General features: G+C 36.5%; 2 protein-coding genes across 2 annotated transcripts; both read left to right on the plus strand.

Moving 5' to 3' along the window:
* Positions 1–289: 289 nt before the first annotated feature.
* Positions 290–2606, plus strand: LOC143534904 (uncharacterized). Its single transcript, XM_077029274.1, has 5 exons — positions 290–374; positions 1548–1951; positions 1994–2044; positions 2126–2191; positions 2397–2606. Exons 1-5 carry the CDS (start codon positions 290–292, stop codon positions 2604–2606), a joined length of 816 nt encoding a protein of 271 aa, XP_076885389.1.
* Positions 2607–3378: 772 nt separating this feature from the next.
* Positions 3379–3723, plus strand: LOC143534905 (uncharacterized). Its single transcript, XM_077029275.1, has one exon. The coding sequence runs from the start codon at positions 3379–3381 to the stop codon at positions 3721–3723; it is 345 nt and encodes a 114-aa protein (XP_076885390.1).
* The last annotated feature ends 24181 nt before the right edge of the window (positions 3724–27904 follow it).

Below are 27904 nucleotides of genomic sequence, written 5' to 3' on the forward strand. Positions count from 1 at the left end.
AAACATAAGATATGACTCCATTGTTTCAAGCTATGAAAGTTGGTTTAGTTCGCAAAAGTGAAACTCGACAAACCCCCAAGACCGTACAATCCAATAAAAATGATAAAATTAAGACACATCCTAGCCCTACCCACCAATATGAAGAAAGTGACCAGGGATCGAATGCTAGTGATAACTTAAATCGAAATTTCAAGAAAAATCTTAGGAACAAAGGTTGTCCTTTTAAATATTTCAAGACTTACAGTCCAAAAGAATTTTGTGGCGACAAGGGCGCCATTGTTGCTTTAAGATGGTTAGAAGAAATGGAATCGATCGTGGTAATAAGCAAGTGAAGGAAAAGATTCAGTATACTTCACAAATGTTTAAGGTGACGCGTTAGAGTGGTGGAACACTCTAATCATGTCTAAAGGAAGAGAGCCCATGTATCAATTGATGTGGGAAGAATTGAAGGAATTGATGATGCAGAAATTTTGTCTGATGCACGAAACAGACTTAATCCAAACCAAGTTCCTAAACCACAAGCATTGGCGGATTTAAGGGAGGGTCCCTTGACTCTCCGACCGGCTAAATTTATAGTAGATCGGAGTAGGTATTTTTTTTATGGCTTGACCCTCTTGATCACTTCTCACAGAGTGCTTAGAGTCAAAATAAAAAGTAGACATATTGTGTTTGAGAATTTTCGGTAAGTGGTGATCCTGCAAAACTTTGAAATATGGTGAAGAATGAAGAAGATGACATGAGTTGTGGGTAGATCTGAAAAGGCATGTACTATTTACTATTTACTGTATTTTTAAATTGGTATATAGGAATTTGGGCCATTTAAATGAACCAGTTTAATTCTTTTAATGAGACCATATTCAAACCCAATATTTTACTGATAATTTATTTTCACTTTTCACCTTGTGTAGAGGAAAATCAAAAGTTCAGCCGTGTTGCGCTCTACTCCTCTGTTATAACTACTACTTTCACTTTGTTGGTGTTTCTTTTCCTACTGTGGCACCATCTCAAAAATATGAATTAACTTATTGTATTTAGTTTTTTTTTTAATTAGTTGTTATTATTTAGTATGCTAATAGTTTATGATTTTAGCCGTAGGAATTAGAAATCTTGTTGTGTAGTTATCTTTTATGTGGTTAATTTACAAAATCAGTTAATATATATGATCTAATCTAGAACTTATTGTTTTATGTAATGATTGTGATAATTAATTTTTTATATTTGTGTATGTAGAAATGCTTCCATCAAAAACAATTTTGGTAAAACACCCAAATCAAGCATCGAGACTCCATCAAGTTCGTCACATGCCAATGAAAATAATAATAAAAGAAGTCGAGAAGAAGTTGAATAATCGGAAGATGAAATTGTTGGTGACCCAGCCTTGCGCAAACCGATAAGTTATTATTCGATTAATATCCGAGAGGAAGTAAGGAGACGTTATATAACGAAAGGTGCTTGCCAACCAAAAGGTCACAAGTTTCCCAAAACACAAATTTGTGGACAATTGAGAAAATTTCAAAAAACATGGTTTGATCGTTTTTGTTGGTTAGAATATAGCGCATCAAAAGATGCAACATTTTGTTTGTGGTGTTATTTGTTCCCTACTGGTAATAGACATGGGGATGAAGTCTTTATCAACCATGGTTTTAAAAACTGGAAAAAGGCATTTGAAAATTTTCGTGATCATGAAGGAGGTCTAAATAATAGACATAATCATGCTAGAGTTCAGTTTGAATTATTTAAAGATCAAAGGCACAATCTTGATAATGTATTGTCACAACAATGTGAGCAAGATGAGATTGTTTATCGTGTTCGATTAACCGCTGTTGTTGATGTGATTCGATTCCTTTTGAAACAAGGTTTGGCTCTTCGCGGGCATGAAGTGTCTATAATATCTAATAGTCTAGGTAAGTTTCTTGAACTTGTAAAATGGTATTGTGAACGTAATAATGAAGTAAATTAGGCATTTAATTCAAAATCACATGGAAATAATCAGTTGACTTCGCCTAAAATCCAAAAAGAAATAGTTAATGCATGTGTTACGGAGGTAAGAAAGATTATTGTGAACGAAGTTAAAGATAAGTTTTTTGTTATTTTAATTGATGAATATCGTGATTTTTCTATAAAGGAGCAAATGGCGGTGGTTTTGAGATATGTGGATGATGGTGGAGAAGTGATTAAACGGTTTGTTGGGGTAGTACATGTTACCGACACCTGTGCATCATCCCTAAAAAGTGCTATTGATAATTGTTTTGCAAAAAAATAATTTAACAATGTCTAAAGTTAGAGGTCAAGGTTATGATGGAGCTTCCAATATGTGTGGAGAGCTAAATGGATTGAAGCAAAAAAATTTAGCTGAAAATAAGTTTGTGTTTTATATACATTGTTTTGTACATCAGTTACAATTGGTAGTTGTGGCCACGTCATCTGAATATGCATCTGTTAGTTCTTTTTCTGATTACCTTACAAAGATTGTGAATCTTGTTGGAGCTTCATGTAAAAGGAAAGATTTGATTCGACAAAAACAACATGATGATTTTGTGAAACGAATTGAGACGAGTGAAGTATGTACAGGAAAAGGTAAAAACCAAGAAATGAGTTTAGCCTGAGCTAGTGACACTCGTTGGGTTCCCATCTTAAAACTATACTTCGAATTTTAGACTTGTGGAAACTGGTGAGAGAAGTGCTTATTTCTTTGTCAAGAGCGGGCACTGAAGCAAAAACTCGAGGTAATGCGCTTGGTATGGCTAAGAAAATGGAAAACTTTTAGTTTGTGTTCATTGCTCATTTAATGGTAAACTTATTAAGAAAGACAAATGACCTGTCACAAGCCCTACAATTGAAGAATCAATATATTAGTAATGCGGTTCGATTGATTGAAGATATGAAATATGATATGAAGAAATACAGGGATGACGGCTGGGTGGAGCTATTGAATGATGTCACCACATTTTTTTTCTAAAAATGAAATTTATATGCCTAATATGGAAGACGTTATTCCAGGACGAGTTAGAAGGACAATTGATGATGAGGCACAAACATATCTCCATCTCTTTCACGCAATTATTTTTTATCAGGTGCCTTATTCTCATTTATTTTTGTTAACAAAGTTCAGATTACCACATTTTTTGTTGGCAAGCTTTATATATTTTATTTCCACATGATTCTAAGTTGTTGATTCTTAATGAAATAAATGAGCGTTTTACTAAGGCAAACTCGGAGTTGCTTACATGTATAGCATGTCTTGACCCTAGAGACTCATTTCAAACTTTTGACCATGAGAAGTTACTAAGGATTGCTGAGTTATAATCAGATGATTTTAAATATATTGATTTTGATCTCCGTCAACTAACTATACAACTTGATCGGTACATTTTAAATATGAAAAGTAATGAAGTTTTTTCTGGTCTTCATGATATTGGAGAACTTGCAAAGAAAATGATTCAGATGAAATATCATATAACATATGACCTCGTCTATCTACTAGTTGAGTTGGCTTTGGTCTTGCCGGTTGCAACAGCTACCGTCAAAAGATCATTTTCCGTGATGAAGTTTATCAAGACTGATTTACGTAATAATATTGGTGATAATTTTCTCACGAATGCATTGGCGTTCTATGTAGAGAAAGATATCTTTGCAAGTGTTGAAAATGAAGAAATTCTTCAACGATTTCAAGCTATGGGACCTCGAAGATGCCAGTTACCGGCTACCGGTAAAAAAAAGTAATTTGTGTACACTTTTGAATTCCGATTGTAAAACAGTTATATTACGACCCCCCATTTGAAATTTTCTGGTTCCGCCACTGACCACAAGTTGGTTGGGACCAATCTGAAAGACTACAATACTAAGTTCCAAGAGTATTGTAGGTTGTGCTTTAATTAGTTACTCCCGAGTCAAACAAGGTGACTCATTACATCTAGGGTTTCCACGAGAAATACGAGACATGGAGAGGTCTCATTTGCCACAAACTGCCGATTCCACCATGGAATTGGCCAGTTACAAGATGAATGGTTTGATTCGGAACAAGGAGGAAGACAAGACAGGAGATGGTGAAGGAAGGAAGGATACCCGCTTCAAGGGTAAACAAGTGGAGAGGAATAATGGAGGATTTACTCCAACAATTCCTTTATGTAAGACTTGCAAGAGACGCCATTTGGGGTGATGCAGATATGAAGCTTCTACTTCAACAACAAAAGTTTGTGACTTATATAAACGACCAGGCCATTTAGCGGAAAATTGTTGAAAGAAAAACATGACTTGATTTAATTGCAGGAAATGGGGCTGGAGGAAGCGGCACCAAGAATGATGGGAAGAAAAGAAAGGCTCAAGTCTTTATACTCGATACCAAGAAGGCTGCAGACATACCGGACACCATCACCGGTACGTTTGTAGTTAATAACATTTATGCTAGAGTTTTATTTGATTCAGGTGAAAATCAAAGTTTTATAGATTATAACTTTTGTAGTCTATTAAACGAACCTTTAATGAAATTAAATAAAACCTTAAGCGTTGAGACAGCCAATGGTGAGGTAGTTAAGATTTTTGAAACTTTAGAAAATGGAAAGATCTTGTTAGCATGTTATGTCATACCCCTTCAATTATTTCCCATAACATTAGCCGGTTTTGACATAGTTCTTGGTATGGACTGGTTATCCGATAACCATGGCCGTATCATTTGTAATAAGAAAACCATAGAACTACAAGCTCTTGATAAACGAACATTACAAATTACCGATGACAAAGATGATGGTCAAGTTAGCATAATTTCTATGATTAAAGCTAACAAATGTCTAAACCAAGGTTGCTTAGCATTCATGGCCTACGTTACTAAAGAGCCAAAACCAAAAGAAATAAAAGATGTACCTATAGTTGCCGAATTTTTAGACGTCTTTCCCAAAGAGTTATCAAGTATACCACCTAATCGAGAAGTCGACTTTAGAATATACTTAATACCAGGAACTCCACCAATAGCCAAAGCCCCATACCGTTTAGCTCCAATGGAAATGAAAGAATTGAAGAAACAATTGGATGTGCTACTAGAAAAAGGATTCATTCATCCAAGTTCGTCACCTTGGGTAGCTCCGATATTATACGTCAAGAAGAAAGACGGATCAATGAGGATGTGTATTGATTATAGAGCCTTGAACGAAGTAACTATTAAGAATCGATATCCGCTACCTAGAATTGATGACTTATTCGATTAATTGCAAGGATCGAGCTACTTTTCGAAAATAGACTTACGTTCGGGGTATCATCAATTGAAAGTTCAAGAAGAAGACATACCGAAGACGGCATTTCGCACAAGGTATGAACATTATGAGTTCACCGTAATGCCATTTGGACTCTCCAATGCCCCAGCCACTTTGTTGGACATGATGAACAGAATTTGCAAACCCTATTTAGATAAATTTGTAATCGTATTCACTGACGATATACTCATTTGTTCTAAATCGGAAGAAGATCATAAAGTGCATCTTAGGATCCCACTTGAAATACTTAGGAACAAGAAAGTGTACGCTAAGTTTTCAAAGTACGAATTCTAGCTTCATGAAGTACAATTTCTTGGTCATGCGGTTAACGCCAAAGTAATTCAAGTGGACCCTGCTAAGATTGAAGCAATAGAGAAACGGGAAATTCTAAAATCGCCAATCAAAATTCGAAGTTTCTTAGATTTGGCGGGATATTGTCAAAGATTCATTGAGAATTTCTCATGAATAGCCGTTCATTTAACTTCATTAACTCGAAAGAATGTAAAGTACAAATGGGGAACTAAACAGCAAGAAGCATTTGACTTACTTAAACAAAAGCTAACCAACGCAACTATATTGGCCTTGCTAGGAGGTACTAAAGATTTCGTTATATTTAGTGATGCATCCCATTCAAGTTTAGGATGTGTACTAATGCAAAGAAAGAAAGTAATAGCTTATGCTTCTTGTCAATTAAAAGTACACGAAAAGAATTATACAACTCACGATCTAGAGTTTGGTGCTATAATTTTTGCCTTAAAACTATGGAGGCACTATCTCTGATACTAATAGGAACTTAACAAGTATGGCAATAAAAACTTTGATTCAGAGGGAAAATAAGAGGCAAAAATTGGAACATAAATACCATTTGATTCGTCGATTCTCAAAAATAAAGAAATAAGAAAAGTTCGATCGTTGAGGAAAAATGGGAAATTTATGGAAAGTTACAATCCCCATCACGGAATAGTGCACCCTACACGGCTTCATCGACGTTGTTTATCAACTGGAAGGCAAAGAGCTATCTACCGGGACTTTGGACTATCCGAACACATACTTCCTTGGAAATCTTAACAGAGTTAGATTAATTGTGTACACTGATCGAAAGAGTTTAAAACACATATTTGATCAGAAATAACTTAACATTCATCAAAGAAGATGGATGGAAACCTTAAATGATTATGATTACGAAATCATCTATCATGAAGGTAAAGCCAACGTGGTGGCTGATGCGTTAAGCCGAAAGGAACATGTGAAACCCAAAAGGGTTCAAGCTTTAATATTAGAACATTAAATAGATCTAATCGAGCCAATTAAGAAAGCTCAAGAGCAAGCCATTAAGGAAAAAAATATCTCCAAAGAATAGCGTAATGGCACAATTGACTCTCTAGTAAAGGGAGATGATGGTATACTTAGACTTGGAAATAGAATCTGAGTACCAATAATCGGAGAACTACGTGAAAAGATAATGAATGAAGCTCATAAATCTAAATACATGATGCACCCCGGTAGTGATAAAATGTACTAGAATCTTAAACCTAACTACTGGTGGAATGAAATGAAGAAAGACAATGCTCTGCATGTAGCCAAATTCCTAACATGTTTACAAGTAAAAGACGAGCATCAAACGCCTTCGGGTTTGCTTCAGCAACCCGAGCTTCTCATTTAGAAATGGGAAATGATAACCATGGACTTTATAAAAAAACTTCCAAAGACTACTCGTCAACATAATGCAATCTGGGTTATCATTTGATAGGTTAACCAAATCCCCACAGTTCTTACCTATCAACGAGTCTTACTCTATGTATAGATTAGCACGGATATATGTAAACAACATCGTATCGTTACATGGCGAGCAACTATCTATTATATCTGATCGAGATAGTTGATTTACATCACATTTTTGGTACAGTTTCAAAAAAGCGTTAGGAACTCAATAAACCTTAGCACTGCTTATCATCCTCAAACTGACGGGCAGAGCGAAAGAACAATTCAAACACTTGAAGATATGCTTCGAGCTTGTGTGATTGACTTAGGAGGAAGGCGGGACGACCATCATCCCCTAACAGAATTCTCGTATAACAATATACATCACACAAGTATTCAAACCACACCGTTTGAAGTTTTGTATGGACCATAATGTAGAACGCCAGTATGTTGGTATAAAATTGGAAATAACCAAATGCCTGGACCCGAAATAGTCCAAGAATCAACGGATAAAGTGTTGCCAATCCGTGAGCGAATTAAGACGGCTAGATATCGACAAAAGTGTTATGCTGACGTTTGTCGTAAGCAGTTGGAATTTCAGGTAAGCGATAAAGTGTTATTGAAAGTATCACTTTGGAAAGGGGTTGTACAATTCGGAAAGAAAGGAAAACTAAGTCCACGTTTTGTTGGACCCTTCGAAGTGCTTGAGTGAATTGGCACTGTAGCTTATCGCTTACGTTTGCCCGAAGAAAGGAAAAGAATATACGACGTGTTCCATCTTTCCAACCTACGTAAGTGTTTGGCTGACGAATCTTTAGCTCTGCCTTTAAAAGATGTTGAAATCAATGAGAATCTGAAATTTGTAGAACAACCTCTACAAGTTGAAGATTTTAAAGTTAAGAAACTTAAAAGGCGAAAACTAATGTTCGTCAAGATAAGATGAAATTCTTAAAGAGGACCAGAATTTACTTAGGAATTGGAATCTGAGAAAAGAAAGAAATACCCACATCTATTTTAACGAATCTCGAGGACGAGATTCATTCTAATGCGGGGAGGATGTAACATCTAGAAAAATACGATATTTATTTTTGGGTTAAAATGTCAACTTTGAAAGTAGAAGGGCCCAAAAATAATTTAATAATAAATATGGTAAAGAAATAATATATATGGATTATATTAAGTTAGAAGAATTCATAGTAAAGAAATGGAGGAAATGATTCCAATCCACATGGAAAGGAGGAAGAAAATGGAATTCCTTTACATGAGTATAAATAAGGAAAATAAATATCATCCCACATTAAAGTGAGATAGATTTGGAAGCTCTGTATAAGAGATGAAGTTTCCATAGTAATATTCTTTTATTCTTAGCATGCACCAAGTGGTCATAGCAAAGGGTGCGGACAAGGACGAGGAAGATAGCGAAGGCGACGGAGAAGGGCGTTGGGCGCAATTTGGCACCTTGATGGCGCACTTAGCACGCTCTCACGCTCGCATCACCGCTTAAGAGCCGCCTTATTGTTTTTGGAAAATGGAAGTGTGATCAGGAAGTGACAAGATATTAAAGTTAAATGATTAAAATGAAAATTATGGAATTCAAGGCCCATCGCGATATGCGATGGATCGAAAGTTGACCCATCGCGGTTGATGTGCGAAAATATATATATAATAAACACGATCGAAACTAAGCTTTAAAAACCAAACAATCTATCCTTGTACACACAAATGGCAAGTGTACCGGTCGCGTATAGCAAAGATGAGGAAAGTCTGGATATCGAACTCGAAGAGACGTGAGAACGGCTCAGATTATAAATCCTAATCCAAGTCCTACCTTAAATTTAATTGATTTTATTTTAATTTTTATCTTAAATAATTTAACTAACTTACTTAACTTACGAAACTAACAGGAAAACTTAACGAAACTTAACGAGGTTTTAACAAATATGGAGAAACGACTACCTAGGAAAGAATCCTACTGACAGTTCAACGGCTAATAGAATTAACTAATAACACGATATCGGGATCTTAAAATAATCAACTAAGGCTCATTAAAGTTCGCTAGATTACCTCTCGGTCTCACCAACTAACCCTCACAAATCTAAGAAGATTGAACAAATGCACCAGGATAAAGATTACTAAGGTACCCTAATGACGCATCTCCTTTCGGACTCAACGACACAAAACCCGCTAAAAGTTGGTACTAACAATTCTAGGGATAAAGGGGTAAAAATATCTAACCCGATCTAAGATGCATATTTTCACACAAAACTAAACCGGATAAAACCAAAACTCGCTCTCGTGCAATTCTAACCTAACCGAATAAAGATGCGAGATAAACCGACTCCCTATTACCTCTCGGTCGCAAGGAAGGTGAACCTATTGAATTTTAATAATTAATCTCACTCAAGATTCTTATGGTAGTACTAACCACAAATAGATCAAAAACACCAAGTCTATGACCTAAACGTAGAACCCTAACCGAACGACACACAATCAATCAATCAAAGTAATACGCGGAATCACGAGTAATAATTATATAAAACAATATTTTAACGCACCAAAGATCGAATTATATAAAGCCTTTCAATAATAATACATCATGTGATCAATTAAAACCAAGTAAACCGTCAAACAATGTCAATAATTATCAAAACCTAGGTAGTGCAAATAAGTTTAGCTACTCATAATAATAACAAACAAAGCAAAATTATTTGAGTTCATAACGATAATTTTAAAGAAAGATAAATAAGAGAGTTCGAACCAAATAATGAATAAATCCTTGAACTCCACCGCCAACAACCTTCTCAATAATATTTGTGATGCCTCTAGCTTCTTTTGCTTCTTGTCTTCTCTGCCCATCTTTCCCTTCGTTCTCCTTCTGTCTCCACTCAAAAATTAATATTCAGCACGATTTTCTAACGGCTCCACACCACCTCCAACCACACAATTTTTGTGTTTCCTTAAAAGGGACAACCAACAACAATGAAGTTGTGTGTCCTTAAAACCAATAGCCAACAACAAAGATGCTGTTCCCTCCCAGCCAACAACCAAAACCAACAAACTTTTTCTTCTCCTTGCAACTGACATCCGGACCAATTTTTAGAGCTTAGGGTTTTTAATTTTTTTATGTTATAATATATAATAACATGTAAGGGTTTTCACTAGTGGGCTTGGGTCGGGCTTCCACTTGGTTCTTCAAGATTTGATAAAAAAAACCGTTAAGTCTTGCAAAAACTCGGTTTTTTTGTTTCTTTAAAAACGCAACCTACAAAATATATAATTATATATGACCATACTTGTTAAGAAAGATTAAATATTATATATAAAAGCAACTAAATCAATGATAAAAGGCGTGGAAAATACGTGTGTTTTACAACACATCAGCGATACACGACAGGTACATCAAATTGCCCCAGGATGGGCGGTGTCGCGATACGCGATCGCCCAACATTTTGGGTCATCACGATAAGAGATGACTAGGCGAAGTAATCGTGACACGTGTCCAGCCATGTGACGCACATGGCAACACGTGGCAGGTCTTGGTGACCAATCAGGCCTAGTGTGCGGCCTCGTGATATGCGATGGCCAAACCAAAAGCCATCGCGATACGCGATGGAATATTATATTCAGTGGCGGTTAAGTGCTCCATCGCAATACACGATGGATCCCTTTTTAACCTCCGCGTATCGCGATTGGTCATGATTTCGACTCTATAAATAGGGGTGCCGGGCTCTTCCTTATGCATCCCAAATGAAATTGATAACTTACTTTTTCAATAATCGTGCGTCGATCTTGACGTTCCGACGATTCATTTCTCAAAGTACGTGCAAGTGTTGAAGCCTTGTTTGTTTGCATTCTAAATTAACCACCGACAAGTAGAAGTGTTGCCCGTGTCAAGCTTAGGCATTTCCTATAAGCTAGCCATACAAGGTAGGGGTACTGCCCAATTATTTTATTATATATGGCTTAGACCCTAGTCGAGGGGTATAGTCTATACGTTGATAAGATAGTAAAGTGAAATATAGTTTTTATAAAACAAGGGTATAGATAAAATATTACTTCTTTATAATTATAAAGATTTCATAACGTTTCTTAATAAAGAAGAAACTTAGTATATATGTTCCTTATGAAGAAGAAACATAGTGTTTTATTAATGAATGTTTTGGACTAAAGGTCCAAGTATAAAGAAATAATTATCAAGGTAATGATTAGTAAAGGTCTAAAGCTAGAGCATTGATCTAGTATTTATCCTTTTTATTCTCGTACTATAGTCTGTGGTAACCTCAAAACAAAATCAGTGAAAGCGCTTATCAAAACAAAGGTGAATACGCTCATATCTATAAAACTCTTTAATCGAGTCATTTACCCAAAAACAAAAGTATACATGGGATAATCTGCTGGAAATTGGGCTAGTTATACATGTGCTTGGATCCTTACATATGTGGGCAGAGGGTAGGCATACCCCACCACGCGTGGTACCAGGTTCCTGTCTCATTGAGCCAGTCTATAGGGCTATGAGGGCTGGACTAAGGTAATATAATTTGTACTCCGGTCGAGAGGGCGGCTGATTGTTTCGAGTATGAACTAAAGGTTTTCAATAAATGTTTTGGCATCAGCATATTCACCTGCATGTTTGCTGACGTATTTTATATATTGTTTATAGGTTACCAAGATTAGATGTTTGTAGTTGGATTCTAGCCGTTAGACGATCCGATGGCTCATGAAATTTTAATATTAAAATATTGGAAAATATGGTTTATAACTTCAACTCTTTTGTAACAAACTAGCGAGTGTTTAATTCCCGTCTTTTGGAATATATTAATATTTTAACCATAACTTCCGCTTTATAACCTTAAACTTCGATATATTTAGAAAAAATGTACCAACTATTGGTCACACGCCTAGGCCCTAAGTCGGGGTGTGACAATAGACTTCCCCTTATTAATAGTGGAAGGATCAGTTTGTGAAAGAGGTTGGGGAGTCGGGAGGTCTCTCGAATAACAACTGCTTTGGTACCGCCCTCCGTTGTTTTCTTAGCGAGACCTAAAAAACAAAAATGTAGGTAAACAAAAATTCGGATACTAATTAAATGATATCAAATAAAAAGAAAATCATACCTGAAGAGGCCACCACTACCGTTTTGGTGCGATCACCAAGTCGGATCTTCTTAGAGGCTGCCTTAATAACCACATCGGAAGTCGTAGACGCCACAAAATCCTCCATGCGAGAACCAACATTACATTCCGCCTGCACCAAGTCATCAAGAATGACGGGGTCAGGTTGCTTGTCTCCTCCGCCGATGTTGGAACCACCAGCACCGCTACGATGTTTTCGTTCACGACCTAAATCTATGATAGTATGCAGGACACTCGTGAAGTTAGAAGTATAAGAAGGAGTTGAACATCCGTGGAGCGATGAATCCTCACTTGAGGAAAGAATCACGATCGCCCCGTCCGAAGAAAGAGCAGATAAGGGTCGATAGTTAAAAAAAATTCACCCATCGCGGTCACAGTCCAGTAAGCATCGGCTCTACGGGAACAAAACACAGAAAGAGGAAATTGTCCCGTGTATAGTCCAGGATGTGACATTCTCAATTTTTGTATTTGTATTTAAATTTGTTTACCCGCTTCGTTTTGCAATTAGGAACTGTATTCATTAATGAAGTGAAGTATTTATTGAGTACTAATGTTTGATATGTTGTTGGAATGTATTTCTAGTGTTGACAAGTCAAATTTTATGTATTTTGAATTATTATTACATTTAAAGTATAATCCAAGGACCAAATTTGCCAAATTTCAAAAATTCAAAAGTCTAGGACCGTCGCATATTGTGACGAAACTATGGTTCATCCAAGAATAATATTGGGTCATGCTAAGTAACATCTTGAAGTTTTAATATTAATAGTAAGATATTATTATTTAGTGTCAAAGAAAAATTAGTCATATTGAATAAATAAATAAAGAAAGTAACTTAAATAAAAAAATAATAAAGCATGGTAGGCTTAAAATAAATGGACTTTAGAATGGATCATGGACTTAATAGAAAAAGATGGGCCTAAGGTCCATGGGCTTAGGGTATAAATACTCTTAAAACCCTACATCCCTTTCATTTCCATCAATTCCTCACCTTAGCCTACACACTCTAAAAACACACACTTAAGCCAAACGCTCTCTACATCGCTGAATCTTCCGAACCAATATCAATTAAAGGTAGAATTACTTTTATCTCAGCTGACCCAACAACATAGAACTCGACACCGCAGCCCCAGGGCGTCGTTTGAGCCACTTGAATCTATATCTAGAACGAATCGGGTGATTAAACGAGCTTAAGGATCACCTTAGCTTGGATTTAGATCTATCGAGTTTATCCAGGTCAAAGATAATCAAATTCCGGTCAGCAGTGGCTGACGACGCTGGAAACGCGAAAAAACCTTCAAACATGCTAAAAATAACCAGATGTGCAGTTAGGAGCGTACATGTATAAGCGGCGTATACATTTGTAACATATACGGAGCATATGTTGAACTACATATACGGCGTATATGTTGGACATATGCGGCGCATATGTTATATAACGTATAACTTCGATTCGATTTGGTTTGAACTTCACCTTAACCCCAGTCAGGGGCTCTACCCTTGGACCCTGCTAGGGGTTGCCGCCTCTTTAACTTCGCTGCCAGGGGTGCTGCCCCCGGACTGCCGTTATCTAGGGGTTTCACTAACCTAGACGTATGATAAAATAGAAGTAGGTAATTGATACGTATAATTATTACACAGTTAGTCGTGCACAACTAAGAAGGGGTATTTCCGTTATCTCAGAAAGGAACTGGACACATGTAAGTTTCTAGCCCCTTTTATCTGTTATGTTTTCGGGGGCATTGTGCATACTCCTATGTGTTTTGTTAATACACTTACCTTAAGTGGTAAGTTTATGCTATATGAATGTTAATGAATGATATTTGAATGATATATATAGGAAGAGCTATGAGTATGTGCATAGATGTTTTATATATATATATATAAGTATGTACGGTATGTATGGTTCTATGGTAAGAATTGTATGGTTTTATGCTTAAATGGTTGTAGACCCTTATAATATATGCAAAGGTTAAAGGGTTGCAAACTCTAATAAAATATGCGAAGGTTATAGGGCGAAATGCTCTTTAAAATGTATAGTTAGTTATGTATGTAATGTATAGGTTAAAAGAATGAAAGTATGAAAGAAAGAATGAAAGTATGTATGTATGTATGTATGTGTGAATGAAAGGTAAATAGCTTAAGTATGTAACATGTATCTTCGGATACGTATATATATATATATATATATATATATATATATATGTATGTGAATTTAATGTATGTTGTCTGATTCACTAGAACTCACTCAGCGTAGTTGACTTTTAGTATGCACGCAGACAAATAGAATGAGATAGCTGGCTTGAGGAGCACACATGATTGATGAATAAAGAAGATGACGTCTAAAGATTTGAAGTTATATGTTTCGTGATGTTTGAACTTTAAAGACATGTTCAAGTTTTAAATGATTCTGTATGAATGATTGATGTTTTAACTATTCCGCAAAAAAATTTAATTCACTATGATATTTAGAATTGTGTTTATGAGTAAATCCAACGTCCAAGTAGGGCACCGGGACTGAGGCCTTACATGCTATGTGACAACTTGCCCATTTATCCATCATGATACGCGACGGAAGCCCAGTTTAGAAAAACGAGCTTGTTTCACGTCAAAAAATCATGGCTAACCGATTTCTCGCGTTTTGACTCATTTTGGACGCTTTAACATGTACCTAGACCCTATTACAAATTGTGGGCATGATTCTTTGTCATCAATTGACAATATTACTGGGTTTATTAATAAAATCCATGATTTGAAGCCTTGTGGCTAGCCTCTTGACTTCCCATCAAATTAACTTGTTGACAAATGTATTATTTTAAATGTGTTGTAGGTTGATATGATCCAGACAAGAAAACTAGTTCTACCTTAGGATTATTAAAATGAATAATATTTTTTTTCCTTCATGATGTAATGTTATTTGGCTTATTATCAACTATTTGAGTACTTCAAATTTTATGAAATATAATGATTTTATTCTCACCATTAATAGTGTTACAAGCTTATGAGTGATCTGTACATTGCACCCGGGCGTATTCTACTTAAAGCTGGGGTGTTACACAGGATAGGATGCTCCTTTGGTTCGTGAGGACGACACCTCATGGTGCCAGGGACCGTGTCAACAATAGTGTAGAAGGCACTTCCCTATGCTACAGTCAAACACATCAAATTAATGTAGCAAAAAGATAAAGTACACTTACTTCTATATTCCATACAATAGTATGGCTCCGAATCCAAGAAAGGCTATAAACAGCTCATCCCCGCCCACATCAGTGTAGACTCAAGAATATGGCGCATAGAAGTCGGTACACGGGTCATGGTGGCGAACCATGGTTACTTGACATTGGAAGCAATGCTCAAGTTGGGAAACTTCTTCTCTAGAGAGCGGTGAACCATGCGAAGCGGGATCACGTCACTGTGGACCTAGATGAATTCCGTCCGCAATTCACGGCACTGTGGGGAGCCTCAGTGCTAATGACCCCTGCTGGTGGAGGAACAACTGTGCCAACTATTGCATCCATGAATCTTATAAAATACAGAGAACTTGTCAACCATCGGGACGATGCCTTTGGAACGACAATATATTCAAAATGATGGATCCTCATCAACCAAAAAGGATGTAATTGGGATAGATGGATTCCGATGACGGTAAGAAGGTTCTCTAAAAACTTTACGATATTTTATAATGTCGCATGTATACCGTATTCACACACAAACTCTAAGGCTTATGTTTAGAATTTGTTTTCATTTCTTTTTGTTTTTTTTTTCTTTTTCTATGAAGTTGTGATGTTTAAGAAGTTCAGGTTTCAATATTTTAATTTTTCGCACTACTTAAAAGTGGTTCTACATGACGGGTATGTAGTAACTGGAGGAGGACACATTTGTTTTCCGAACCCTTGACACCAAGGTTTTAAGCCTAAGGATAAGCAATGCTTATAAATCTCAATCATCCACGGAACCCGGTTTCTTACTGGTGGGGGTGGGGGGTGGGGGGGGGTGTTCGAAAAGGGTGTTAAAACTTATTAGGCCAAAGCATACCACACCAAATCTCATACAAATCACTACTTTAATTGTAAATATTAGAATTCCATACAGGTCATGGTGATTCATGCAACGTATGGTTCCAAAGTTTCAATTGTAAATATTGTGATTTTAATTGAAAAGTCCAGCACGCCGTGGTGATACATGAACACTTGAATTTCCAATTTTATTTCTTTATGAATATTAAGTTGTATTAGAAAAATCTTGGTGAAACATTAATATTCTAACTTCAATTTAGTATAATTTTCATGTGATTTTAGTGTTACGAAATTTTTATTCAAATGGTTTAAGTATTATACTCATGGAAATCTTCACTTGATAACTCATACTCATATTATTCTTATGTCTTTCTAGCATGTATGTTCGTTACCCTCGTCTCTTTGCAAGAAACTTAGCCACAAGTTGACAACGCATATCACTAAGCAACTGACCTCTATGCTCTTGGGAATGGTGGCTGAAATGGACCAAACCATTTTTTCCAGTTCAAACTCAACCACTTTGGGTTAGAGCTCCAACTCTAGTCGCCATAAGACTTCCATCGATGCGAAGCCTCCTAAGTTCGCTGGCTCTAAAGGTGCTATTTCCATACGATAATATTACCAAAGTATGGAATGTACTTTCATCCATATCGAATGTTTTTAGGACAAGAAGACACGATTTGCTTCAAGTGTCTTTGAAAAAAGAGCCCTAACTTGGTGGGTGCAAGAAAAATCCACTCATGGTACTGACGTAGCCATGGCTTTTCCATGGGAAGAACTTAAGAAAATAATGACTACAGAGTTATGTCCACCGAACAAATTCATGAATCTTGAGGTGGAATTCTGGAATCTTAATCAAGAGGGTGGTGATAAATTTCTCTACACTGCTCGCTTCAACTATCTTAGCATCTTGGTACCACATATTGTCACTCCTCTATCTCGTGGGATTAGCAAGTATATTCGGGATTTGCCAAGGCAAGTACAAGAATCAGTCCAAAGTAATGCTCCCAAATCTCTTTGCGATGCTATTGTCCTTGTTGCATCCTTGTCTGAAAACCATGTCAAGGTAGAAACTTACAAAGGCGGCAAGAAAGCTTTTTAGAGGCCGAACCTTCCAAAGAGGTCAAGGCCGAATCAACACCCAAACCAAACTGTCACAATAACAACAACTTCTAGAAATGAAAAAAAAAATCTATGCCTTAACCCAGAAAAACCCACCTCAACCTCAATACCAATAACCCCAAACCCAAAACCTTCAAGCTCCACCCCAAAGAAACCTTACCACGGTCCTCACTCTTTTTGCCAGTTTTTCCAATGACACAATCAACTCGGCACCCCTAACCGAAAATTCACCCATTATGGCCATTTCAGACTCCTGCTAGGCGCATGTTTTGATCTCATGTGTACCCAACCAACCCTCACCAAACCACACTGTACTCCCCACACCTTCAACCAAAATCTTGTTTTAACATAAACTCAACCTATCACTCAAGCTTACCCCACCCCTCGAGCATGTTTCAGTTGTTGAGATCCCAGTCATTTCCGCAACGCGTGTCCTTGACTCGCATATCAAGTCAAATGCTCTCTCTGCCTATGTACCCTGCATAAGCCTCAGGTTCAGACTTTTCAACCCCCGGCTCCGCAAGTTATGGCAAACAAGTTGTTCAACCGGTTCAAGCTAATCATGCCTCAAATTCTCAAGCTACACCAGCCTTCCCCAATGCTCGCGGAAGAGCATTTGTGATCAATGAAAATCAAGCTCTACATAACAACGATGTGGTGAATGGTACGTTCTTGGTTAATAACCTTTATGCATCAATTTTGGTTGATATCGATGCCAATATGAGTTTTGTGTCATTGATATTGAGCCTATGATTTCATTGTCTCGTTTTATACTTAAACAGTCTTTGACGGTTGAAGTCGCGAATTGTAAAACTATGTCGATTAATTCAGTGATTCATGGTTGTACCCTAAATCTTAGCGATTATGATTTTTCTATCAATCTCATTCCTATGTAACTCAGAACTTTTGGTATCATAGTATTCATGGATTGGTTAACTCAACACAGTGCCGAAATTGCGTTTTTTGAAAAGTACATTCGGATTCCACTTGATAACAATCGGATTTTGTGTATTTTCGGAGAAAAGCCTTCTAAAGGGCTTTAGCTAATGTCATGTACCCAAGCCCAAAAATTTTTATGCAACAAGTATGTGCCTTCCTTGCAAATGTTATGGAAAAGAAACAATAAAAGATATCCCGGTGGCTCGTGATTTTCTCAAAGTTTTTCTTGACATCGTTTTTAGATTACCTCCTACTCGCGAGGTGGAGTTTCGTATTGATCTCGTGCCTGGTGCGAATCCCGTCGCCAAAGCTTCTTAACATCTCGCACCTTCGGTAATGCAAGAACTGGCGAGTCAAATCCAAGAACCCTCCAGCAAGGGTTTCATTTGCCCAAGTTCATCACCTTGGGTCGCACCTATTCTTTTCTTTAAAAATAAGGATGGTACCTCACGATTAAGAACTATGACCCTTTTCCTAGAATTGATGAACTTTTCGATAAACTTTTAGGCGCATCTTGTTTTTCCAAATTCAACCTTCATTCAGGTTATCATCAGCTGTGCATCCATGAGGATGCTTTCATAAAACCTCTCTGCAAACTCGTTACAGTCATTACGAATTTATACTTATGTCTTCGTCTTGACCAAGCACCTACAGTATTTATGGACTTTATGAACCACATAGGCAAGCCTTATATTGATAAATCCATGATCGTATTCATCAAAGATATCCTCATTTAAGTTTAGAATGAGAAACATTTGCATGATATCCTTGATTTATTGTAGAATGAACAACTTTTCGCTAATTTTTCCAAGTGCTAATATTGGTTAAACGAAGTGAAATTCCTTGGTCACATCGTCACCGAAAAGGGAATTCATATCGACCCCACTAAAATCAAAGTTGTTAAAAACTGGAAGACTCGGCCTTTACCCACTGAAGTTCAATATTTTCTTGGTCTTTGTAGTTATTATCGCCGTTTGACCCTAAAATTTTCCAAGATTGCTCTACCCCTGACCGCTTTAACACATAAGGGTAAAACTAATGAGTGGGGGGCTAAGCAAGATGAAACTTTTCAAACCTTAATGCATATGCTTTGAAATGCTCGTATCCTAGCCCTTTCTAAAGGAAAAGAAGATATTGTTGTCTATTGTGGTAACTCAAATCAAGGACTTGGTTGCGTTCTTAAGCAACGAGGCAATGATATTGCCTATGAGTCATGACAAATTAAGGTTCATGAAAAGAATTATACAACACACGACCTCGACCTCAGTGTTGTGTATTCACGTTGAAAATTTGGAGGCACTATTTGTACGAAACGAAATGTGTAGTATTCACCGATCACAAAGAGCCAAAAACATATTTTTGACCAAAAAGATCTAAACATGAGGCAACGATGATGGACCGAATTCCTAGCGACTAATAATGTGAAATACATTACCATCCTGATAAAGAAAACGTATTAGCTGATGCCCTTAGTCGCAAAACCCATAGCAAATTCATTCTTTTCTAAAGTGTAGTGATTCAAACCGATCTCCAGCTCTATTTGTTTGAAGCCCAACACATCTCCATCACCGAAGGAAATATGTACGATGAGATTTTGTGTGGTGCTAAACTCCAACTCAAAATCAAGCGTGATGGGTTGCTCTATTTTCTTAATCGATTATGGGTCCCAAATCGTGAAAAACTTCCCACAATAATGGACGAAGCTCACAAGACAAAATATTCTATCCACCCCTGTGCGGATAAAATGAATTTCGACCTTCTAACTACTTTCTTGTGGCCCAACATAAAGATATATACTTCCATTTATGTTGGGAAATGTCTAACATTTGCTAAGGTAAAAGCCGAGCATTAAAAACCAGCTGGTTTGCTCGTGAAATCTTTAATTCCAGTTTGGAAGTTGGAGAACATTACGACAGACTTCGTCACAAAACATCCAACCACTAAATGACAGCAGGATAGCATATAAGTAATTGTCGACGGATTGACCAAAATCAACTCATTTCATTCCCATTCGGGAAAAGCATCCTGCTGACCAACTTACTCAGATTTATGTTAATGAGATCATTTGTCGCCGTGGTATACCATTGAGTATTATATCTAACTGTGATGGTCGTTTCATGTCTAATTTTTAGGAAAAAACCCTTCAAACTAATTTGGGAATCCGTCTAGATCTTAGTACCGCTTATCATCTTCAAACGGATGGTCAGTCTGTTTGAACTTGAGGATACGCTAAGAACTTGTGTGCTTGACTTTGGTGGTAATTGGGATACACATCTTAAGTTGGTTGAGTTTTCATACAATAATAATTATCATTCAAGCATCAAAAAGGCTTCATTTGAAACACTCTACAACCATCAATATTGTTCTCCTCTTTGTTGGAATGAGATCGGTGAAGCCCAACTCATCGGACCCGAGATGCTACAAGATACCACCAACATAATTGCGTAAATTCGTAATAATCTGCTCGCTGCTAGAAGTCTCCAAAAGTCTTACGCTGATAAGTGACGAAGACCCTTGGAATTCGAAGTCGGAGACCTTATTCTTCTCAAGTTTCACCTTGGAAAGGAGTACCCCACTTTGGTATGAATGGTAAACTAGCACCCTGTTTTATTGGTCTGTTTAAGATTCTTTATCGGATCGAAGATGTCGCCTATTGACTCAAGCTTCCTCAAGAGCTTCAAGGCATCCATCCCGTGTTCCATGTCTCAAATCTTCGAAAATTTTTAGCCGACGAAAATCTTAATATCCCCCTTGATGAAGTGTGTATCGATAAAAAAAATGCACTTGAGAGATTGTGGATATAATGATCAAAAGGGTAAGGGTACCAAGTGCGATGCAGAATTCACTTGGGAACGTGAAGACAAAATGAAGTCTAAATACCCGCATCTCTTTTCCATAGATGCTAACTATAACACCCCGGCTAAAGCGGGAACACCTGAGTGTGACATACAGATTGCCCAAAACACATGTGACACTAACATGTGACAATATTCTTATTAATTGATTTAATCTTCAAATACACAAATTCAAAAGTAAAAAAAAAAAATACATGAAAAGTAAAAATAATGAAACAACTTGTTTATTTATTTAAATATCCTAAATTCTAATGTCTTCGCCATTTCATCCTCTAATAATTGTACATGCAGCACACATATAAAATAAAGTCAATTAATTGAATAGTTGGTGAGTTTATACAAGTTTTGATATAAATACGTAGAAACCATACAATTCCATGAATAAGCGTAATCGAGCAATTAAAGTCCTTTACGTTTGGTAACAACCAACATACTCGGATAATCGCGGCCCTTTTCCACTCTTAACAACATGGTCCTGAGTGCAAAGGGGGCATATGAGCATACTTATTGAAGAAATCATGAGCAGGTAATCTTTGACAAATCCATGATAACGAACTGTAGTTTGAATATATGAAGTGAAGTAAAACTAAGTATATTGCTAGGGTATGTATGCTACCCCAAAAGTAAAAGCATAAAAAGAGGTGTGAGAAACTCACCTTGAAATTGAAGCTAAACTTGAAATAAAATCGAAAGGGAGTTAACGAAATCGAAGCGATCGAACGTCACAAACTATAATTGAAAATACAAAAATTAAAGACTATCTATCGGGGTTATAAAAGTTAGAATAATTTAGTTTTTGAGATTATGAATTTCTTTTATTGTATCTTTTATGGAAATTGGCATTATAATACTATTTAAAGTAGTAACGATAATTTTAACGATTTTATTGTGTCAATATTGTTTAGTTAACAAGAGAATTTTAATATTTGTTGAGCACGAATTTTAACGGGAAAATCTTATTTTAGTGTATTACAAAGTTAAAGAAAAATTAAGTAATAATATAATATTAATCGGGTTTTCGGGAAACTTTAATGGAAACAAAAGTTGGGTTTTAAGTGGAAAATGATAAATATGGATTATAACTAATTTTATTTAACTTAAAATGTTATTATTTAATTTATAACTATTTTTAGTATATATGTTTGACTTATACAATAAATAAATGAAAGAAAAGGTTTAAAAAATAAAATACCAAAAAGATATGGCTTGATCCCGATCCAAACCCTGGTCCTTCCGTTTATAAACAAGTGACTAAACCATTTAGACTAGCTTGTTAGTTGGTTTAAGAATAGAAACTAAAATATGTATACAAACATTCAAGTTCATCATCTTCATTCAAAAACCCTAGGTTTTAATTCTGCTAATTCGTTTCATGTTTTCTCAATCTTTGTTAGGGGTTTTGTTAGTTGGCTTAAAATGAATCAAAACCATATATTACTTGATATGGTGCAGGATTAGTGGTGAACGGAGGTTGGCCGGAAAGTGAACTTTGAAGATCAAGACGAGATATTTAGAGAGTATATTAGTGTGAATTGATGATTGGTACTTAAATTTTATATCATGATAGGATATTTAAAGTTTATACGGTGAATATCGGCCTATTTGTTGTCTCTATTGGAGAATATTTCGTTTAATGTTCGTTATTGATGTTTTAAAAATATTCTGGTCGTTTCGCGGATTAATTATACCCGGATTAGTCGTTGTTACTCATTATTATTGTTGAATATTAGTTTGCCGTTATGGACAATAGATATCACGTGCCTTTAATTGGGTCAAAACGTGTGTTAAAAGGGAATTCGGGGTTGCCAGAGTTGCTTCGCGGTCACCAGCGGCGTCCTGGCAGGACAAACGGGGAAGACGGGGAAGGGGGTCTGGGTTTATTTATTAAATAATATAACTTAAATATAATTTACTGTAAGTCCCGAATCTGGATTACTACAATTATGATATCAATAAACCAATACTGGTGCGGAAATCCAATACTCGATGATTCAAGAACACGATGAACACAAACACGTAACACACGAATTGCTTCAAAACACACGTATTATTGATATACGTCAAGTGCTTAAGCACGATTACAACCTCGTCTAGTAAAACACGTAGACGGCCACACAACCAATGAACTAACAACCTTTAACCCTATACAATATATGCTATTTATAGGGAACAAACACACATGCCTAAACCTAAACAAAAGCCCAACGAGATCCCACGGGATCTCGGTTTACATATGTAGCCCAGCCCATATTACAAGCTTAAACCAAACACATATTGACTAAGTACACCCAGTGTAAAATCAATGAAGAAAAAGAAAAACTAAAAACTAAGATAAACTAGCACTTTGCGCGTTGATTCCCCGGAAACGGCGCCATTTTGATCGATGTCGAAAGGTCAATCAAAAATACTTATAAACTACATAAACTAGCTAGGGCAAGTAAGGTGTCGAATCCACAGAGAATCAGTGGAAAGTGCAAGTGGAACTCAATTTCTATTATAAAAATATTTAAAGTGGACAGACGATGTCAAGCGGTTTTGTTGATTAGTTTGTAAACAATAATATAAAAATAACTAAACTCCAGGGTTCAGGTTTTGCAACAAGTTAAGGAATTGATAAACTTCTTTGGACGTTTTTTTATAAAATATGTAAATCAAAAGACTTAACGATTGACTGTGTTGATCGTCAGAACTGAAACCGAACAATTGACACGTCTTAATGAAAATCTAATTGTTTGTTGGTTTTACTGGTTGAAGCACAAAATCAATAATATGGTTAACGGTAAACGGGTCAATGACGAAAGAACTTAATCTTAATTGTTGATGACCACAAATCAATTAACTGACAAACGATTAAGCAATCAATTAAGAAAAACCGTTTAAGCACAAAAGCAAACACAAAGAATTGATTAACCGAATGATTAATCAATTACAAATCCAATGTTAAAGCTTCGAATAACAAAACCTAACATACAACTCAACCCTACACCCAGAGATGGTTATGAAGCCTTTAGCCTTGCATCTTGATCTTCATGCTCTTGATTATGATGTGGAAGAAGGTGTTCATGGATCAATCTTATGATTAGGATGATTGTTGGTGGTGTAAGATAGCCTCCAAGAAGTCCCAAGACTGATTATGAATGAATGGCTTCGACTTTAGGGTTTTTGGGCTTTAGATATAGAAGAAAAACACCCAAAAACAGATTTTCCGTCAGACCATACCGTAAGCTACGGTCTGGCCACTGTAGCTTACGATCAGACCGTAAGCTACGGTCTGCACACTCTGCCTAATGGTCCTGCCAGCTTAAGTCTTGTTTTCTTCAGAGAATCTTCGTTTCAACTCCGTTTTCCTCCTCGTTTGCGGCCACGTCTTCGCATTTCAATTCTCTATCATCTCATAGATCATTACTTTCATTTCCACTCCATCATGAATGCTCCATATTAGTTTTTTAAGCTCTGCACACCTCTAAACACAAACGCACTCAAAGTAATCATGTTCACAATATATAACTTATCAAAACACACGAATTTACATACTTAATACACATATTTTCACCCACACATCATTGGTTAATATCTGGACCAGCATCAAATGTGCTAGTATCTCTCTGTCCTCTATACCAAATATGAACACAATGTTATAAGCTTGGAAGAAAGTCATATCTCCACCCATTACCCAGCGGTTGCATAGAGAATATAACAAAGGGTTTTGCTGTGTCTCAGGTTAGGGTGTGGAAGCGGATTTATTTAGTAGCTTATGGTAGATGAAACCCAATTTATTCAAACAAACAAAAAACTCACTGACGATTATTTACAAACGAAACTGACTCAAACATTGACTCTTTTTGAGTTTTTCTATGATTTTTCACTTTTTTTTCCTTTTCAATTTTTTTCTTTTTTCACAAATACTAACATCAAAATATACAAACAACTTACTCGAGACATACGTACATTGTGTACTATGCTCGACAAACAACTTATATACAACTCTTGACATACCGAATTTCATCCACATGGTTAAAAATAATAAAAGGCCAAGGCAAACACGACTTGTAATGTGGTTTTAAACAAACGAAAGGAAAAAGGCACAAACTTGGCTCCTAGGGGATAATGTGGGGTAGGGAGTATTATTTTATTTTTCATGTAAAGGCCATTATATGTGGATTTCTACAGTCCTATTTCTCCATACAGGTGGTGCTATAAAGATCTCGAAATGCATAAGACAACCAAGTTCTATATGTCATGGATATACTGGTTACTCTATATAATGGCACTCGTATGACATGTGTATATACTATATATTATATGTGTACGATCTATAAAGAAAATCTCACACACGCACGGGAGGAATTAGGCTGCCGATATGAAACATGTGTACCCATACCCATGACTCGTTATCCCCATCTAAACGGTCCATTTTAATTTTCCTTATTAAAAAAATTTGAATGGGAACACCTTCGAGAAGCTTAAAAACTGACCTTGAGGAAAGACCTCTACTTGGCATTAATAATAACAATTAATTATTTACAATTCCGGCTTTTAAGCACAATCAAGGCACTCTGACGCAAAAAAAAATAATTTTACCACCATCCCCACACTTGAGGTTGTCATTGTCCTCAATGTTAAAATTTTAGCAATAAAATATATATTATTGAGAACGGGGTTAAAATTGACTGATTATAAATAATAAAACCGGGTTTAATGTGATGGTGCTAATACTTTATACAATATAGACAATTACACTTTTAAAAATAAAAATAATAAAACAAAAATAATTATGAAAACAAATCACCTGATTAGAAAAATAAGCCACTCAAATATACTCATGTTTGCTCTCAACGAACCCGGCTCCTCAATTCACTCAACAAAATCTGCAAACTCTCACATGTGTAGAAGCATGCGTCACACTGTTAGGATATGTCTTTTATACCATTTGCAAAACCGTTAATTTTAATTACCAAGCTAAGTTAAATAAACTTCGTAATAAAATTTGTTAAACTAGTAGAATTGTTAAAAGACCTAACTCACTTTCGTAGGAATCAGGATTGCATTTAGCATATGCAACAAGCCCTTTAAACCCCCCGGTAGCCCGGGTGGACGAGTGAGGTCTCGTGAAGGTTTATAGAGAACCACACCCACAAAATTCAAATACAACAAAAATATATACGTACCTGAATCAACCGTAGCAAAAGGAACATGAAAGCACGTCGGATATCCGAAACCACGTAACTTAAAATTCTTTCACAGAAACACTATAAAACTCCGACTTTTCCGTGTGGCATCCCCACAATGGACTTTTGCTACAACGGTACTCTTGAAATAAAACGGTTAAACGAACTAATAAAATAAAATACAAACAAAAACTAAAATCTGGGTTGCCTCCCGATCAGCGCTAAGTTTTTGTTAAGGTCCTCAGCCAGACCGTTACCTGATTTGGCAGTTATAGTGGTCTAATGGAACATTTACCTACCTAATTTCCCATGTATGCTCGGTAGTTAGGTTGCCTCAACTCTGTTTCTTCTTTCACGTTATCAAGTCTAATGAAAAAACGTGTGCCGGTGTGAATGCACATTTACCTTCAATGTTTCCTAGATATGCCTGGTAGTTCACACATCAAGGTTGCACCCTCTTTCTTGAGATTAAAACACTAGGATTCGATCGTGGTCGAACTGAACATTTTCCCACCGAATTCCCCGTGTATGCTCGGTAGTTGAGGTGTTGTGCCCATACCTTCTTCCTCATGGTTGTCGTGTCAGTAGAACCCACATAACCCCACTTCTTACCATTTTTCACACTATTCTTCCCCTTCACAATCTTTTTATTCGAGTTCAAATCATCGTCCCCAACTTTATCAATATGAATAATGTGTAATGGAGGATTATCGGGATAAGCTGAAACTATCTTAATCTCTATTTATTCTACTAATATATCTTCATTCGGGACTAGGCATTCAGTTCTAAGCTCCAACAAGTCTGGATCATCTCATTCAACTTCATCATCAGCAACTATAAACGATGCATTCGATGGCACTTCAGTAACCGGAGGAATTGGTGCGGTATTAATCTCCACAACCACATCCTCAACTTCATTATCTGATTGATCAAGATCCTCCTCTTCCATGTCTCGCTTAATTTGGGCTAAATCATCAATTAGATGGCTCATCGACTTATTATGAAAAACATTAGCCTTTTCGTGAACTTCCATCCTCCGACTGAGGTCTTTTAACAGTGTCATCTGATTGTTCAACAATGTTAATACTTCCGAATCTTGAAATGAATTTTGACCTTGAACTGCTTCCTGACCTTGACCTTGTTGATAGCCCTTTTGATACCCCTTATTATATCCCCCAGGAATCTCTCTCTGATTGTACACAACTTGATTATAATAGTGAGGGGCTTCTTCGTATGTCGGTTGAAGGTATTCATATTAATAGTATCCCTCATCCTCTTGATAATTTACAAATCTTAGCGTCCCGGGCCCATCACTATCAAACTCAGAATCATCCTCAAACTGGTAACCATTAATTCTCTTCTCAAATTGATAACTGCTTTGATAAAACTTTTCTTGGTTACCTGATGTTGACCCAAAAGACCTAGTAATCAGATTGAGGCGATGAATAATTATGGTATTGCCAGTTGCGAACATGCTGGTTGATGCTCCTTTGGTTATTTAACTCGTAGAAGCCTTGAGATTTTGCTGAAGGTGGGACATGATATGAATGTGTATGGTATGACTCATCGTCCTCCATGGCCTTATATCTTTCATGTGGGTCATAGAACCAACTCCACGTCATCCTGAGTTACCTACACACATAAGACACAGATACCAAGCGTAAAACTGACAAAAATAAAGTAAAACTAAAAGTAAGCAAAACACTAAACTAGCACTTTGCGTGT

This window comes from Bidens hawaiensis, unplaced genomic scaffold (genome assembly GCF_021521415.1).
Source record: "Bidens hawaiensis isolate Kalapana, Puna unplaced genomic scaffold, B.hawaiensis_p1.1 tig00010348_1, whole genome shotgun sequence".
NCBI lineage: Eukaryota > Viridiplantae > Streptophyta > Magnoliopsida > Asterales > Asteraceae > Bidens > Bidens hawaiensis.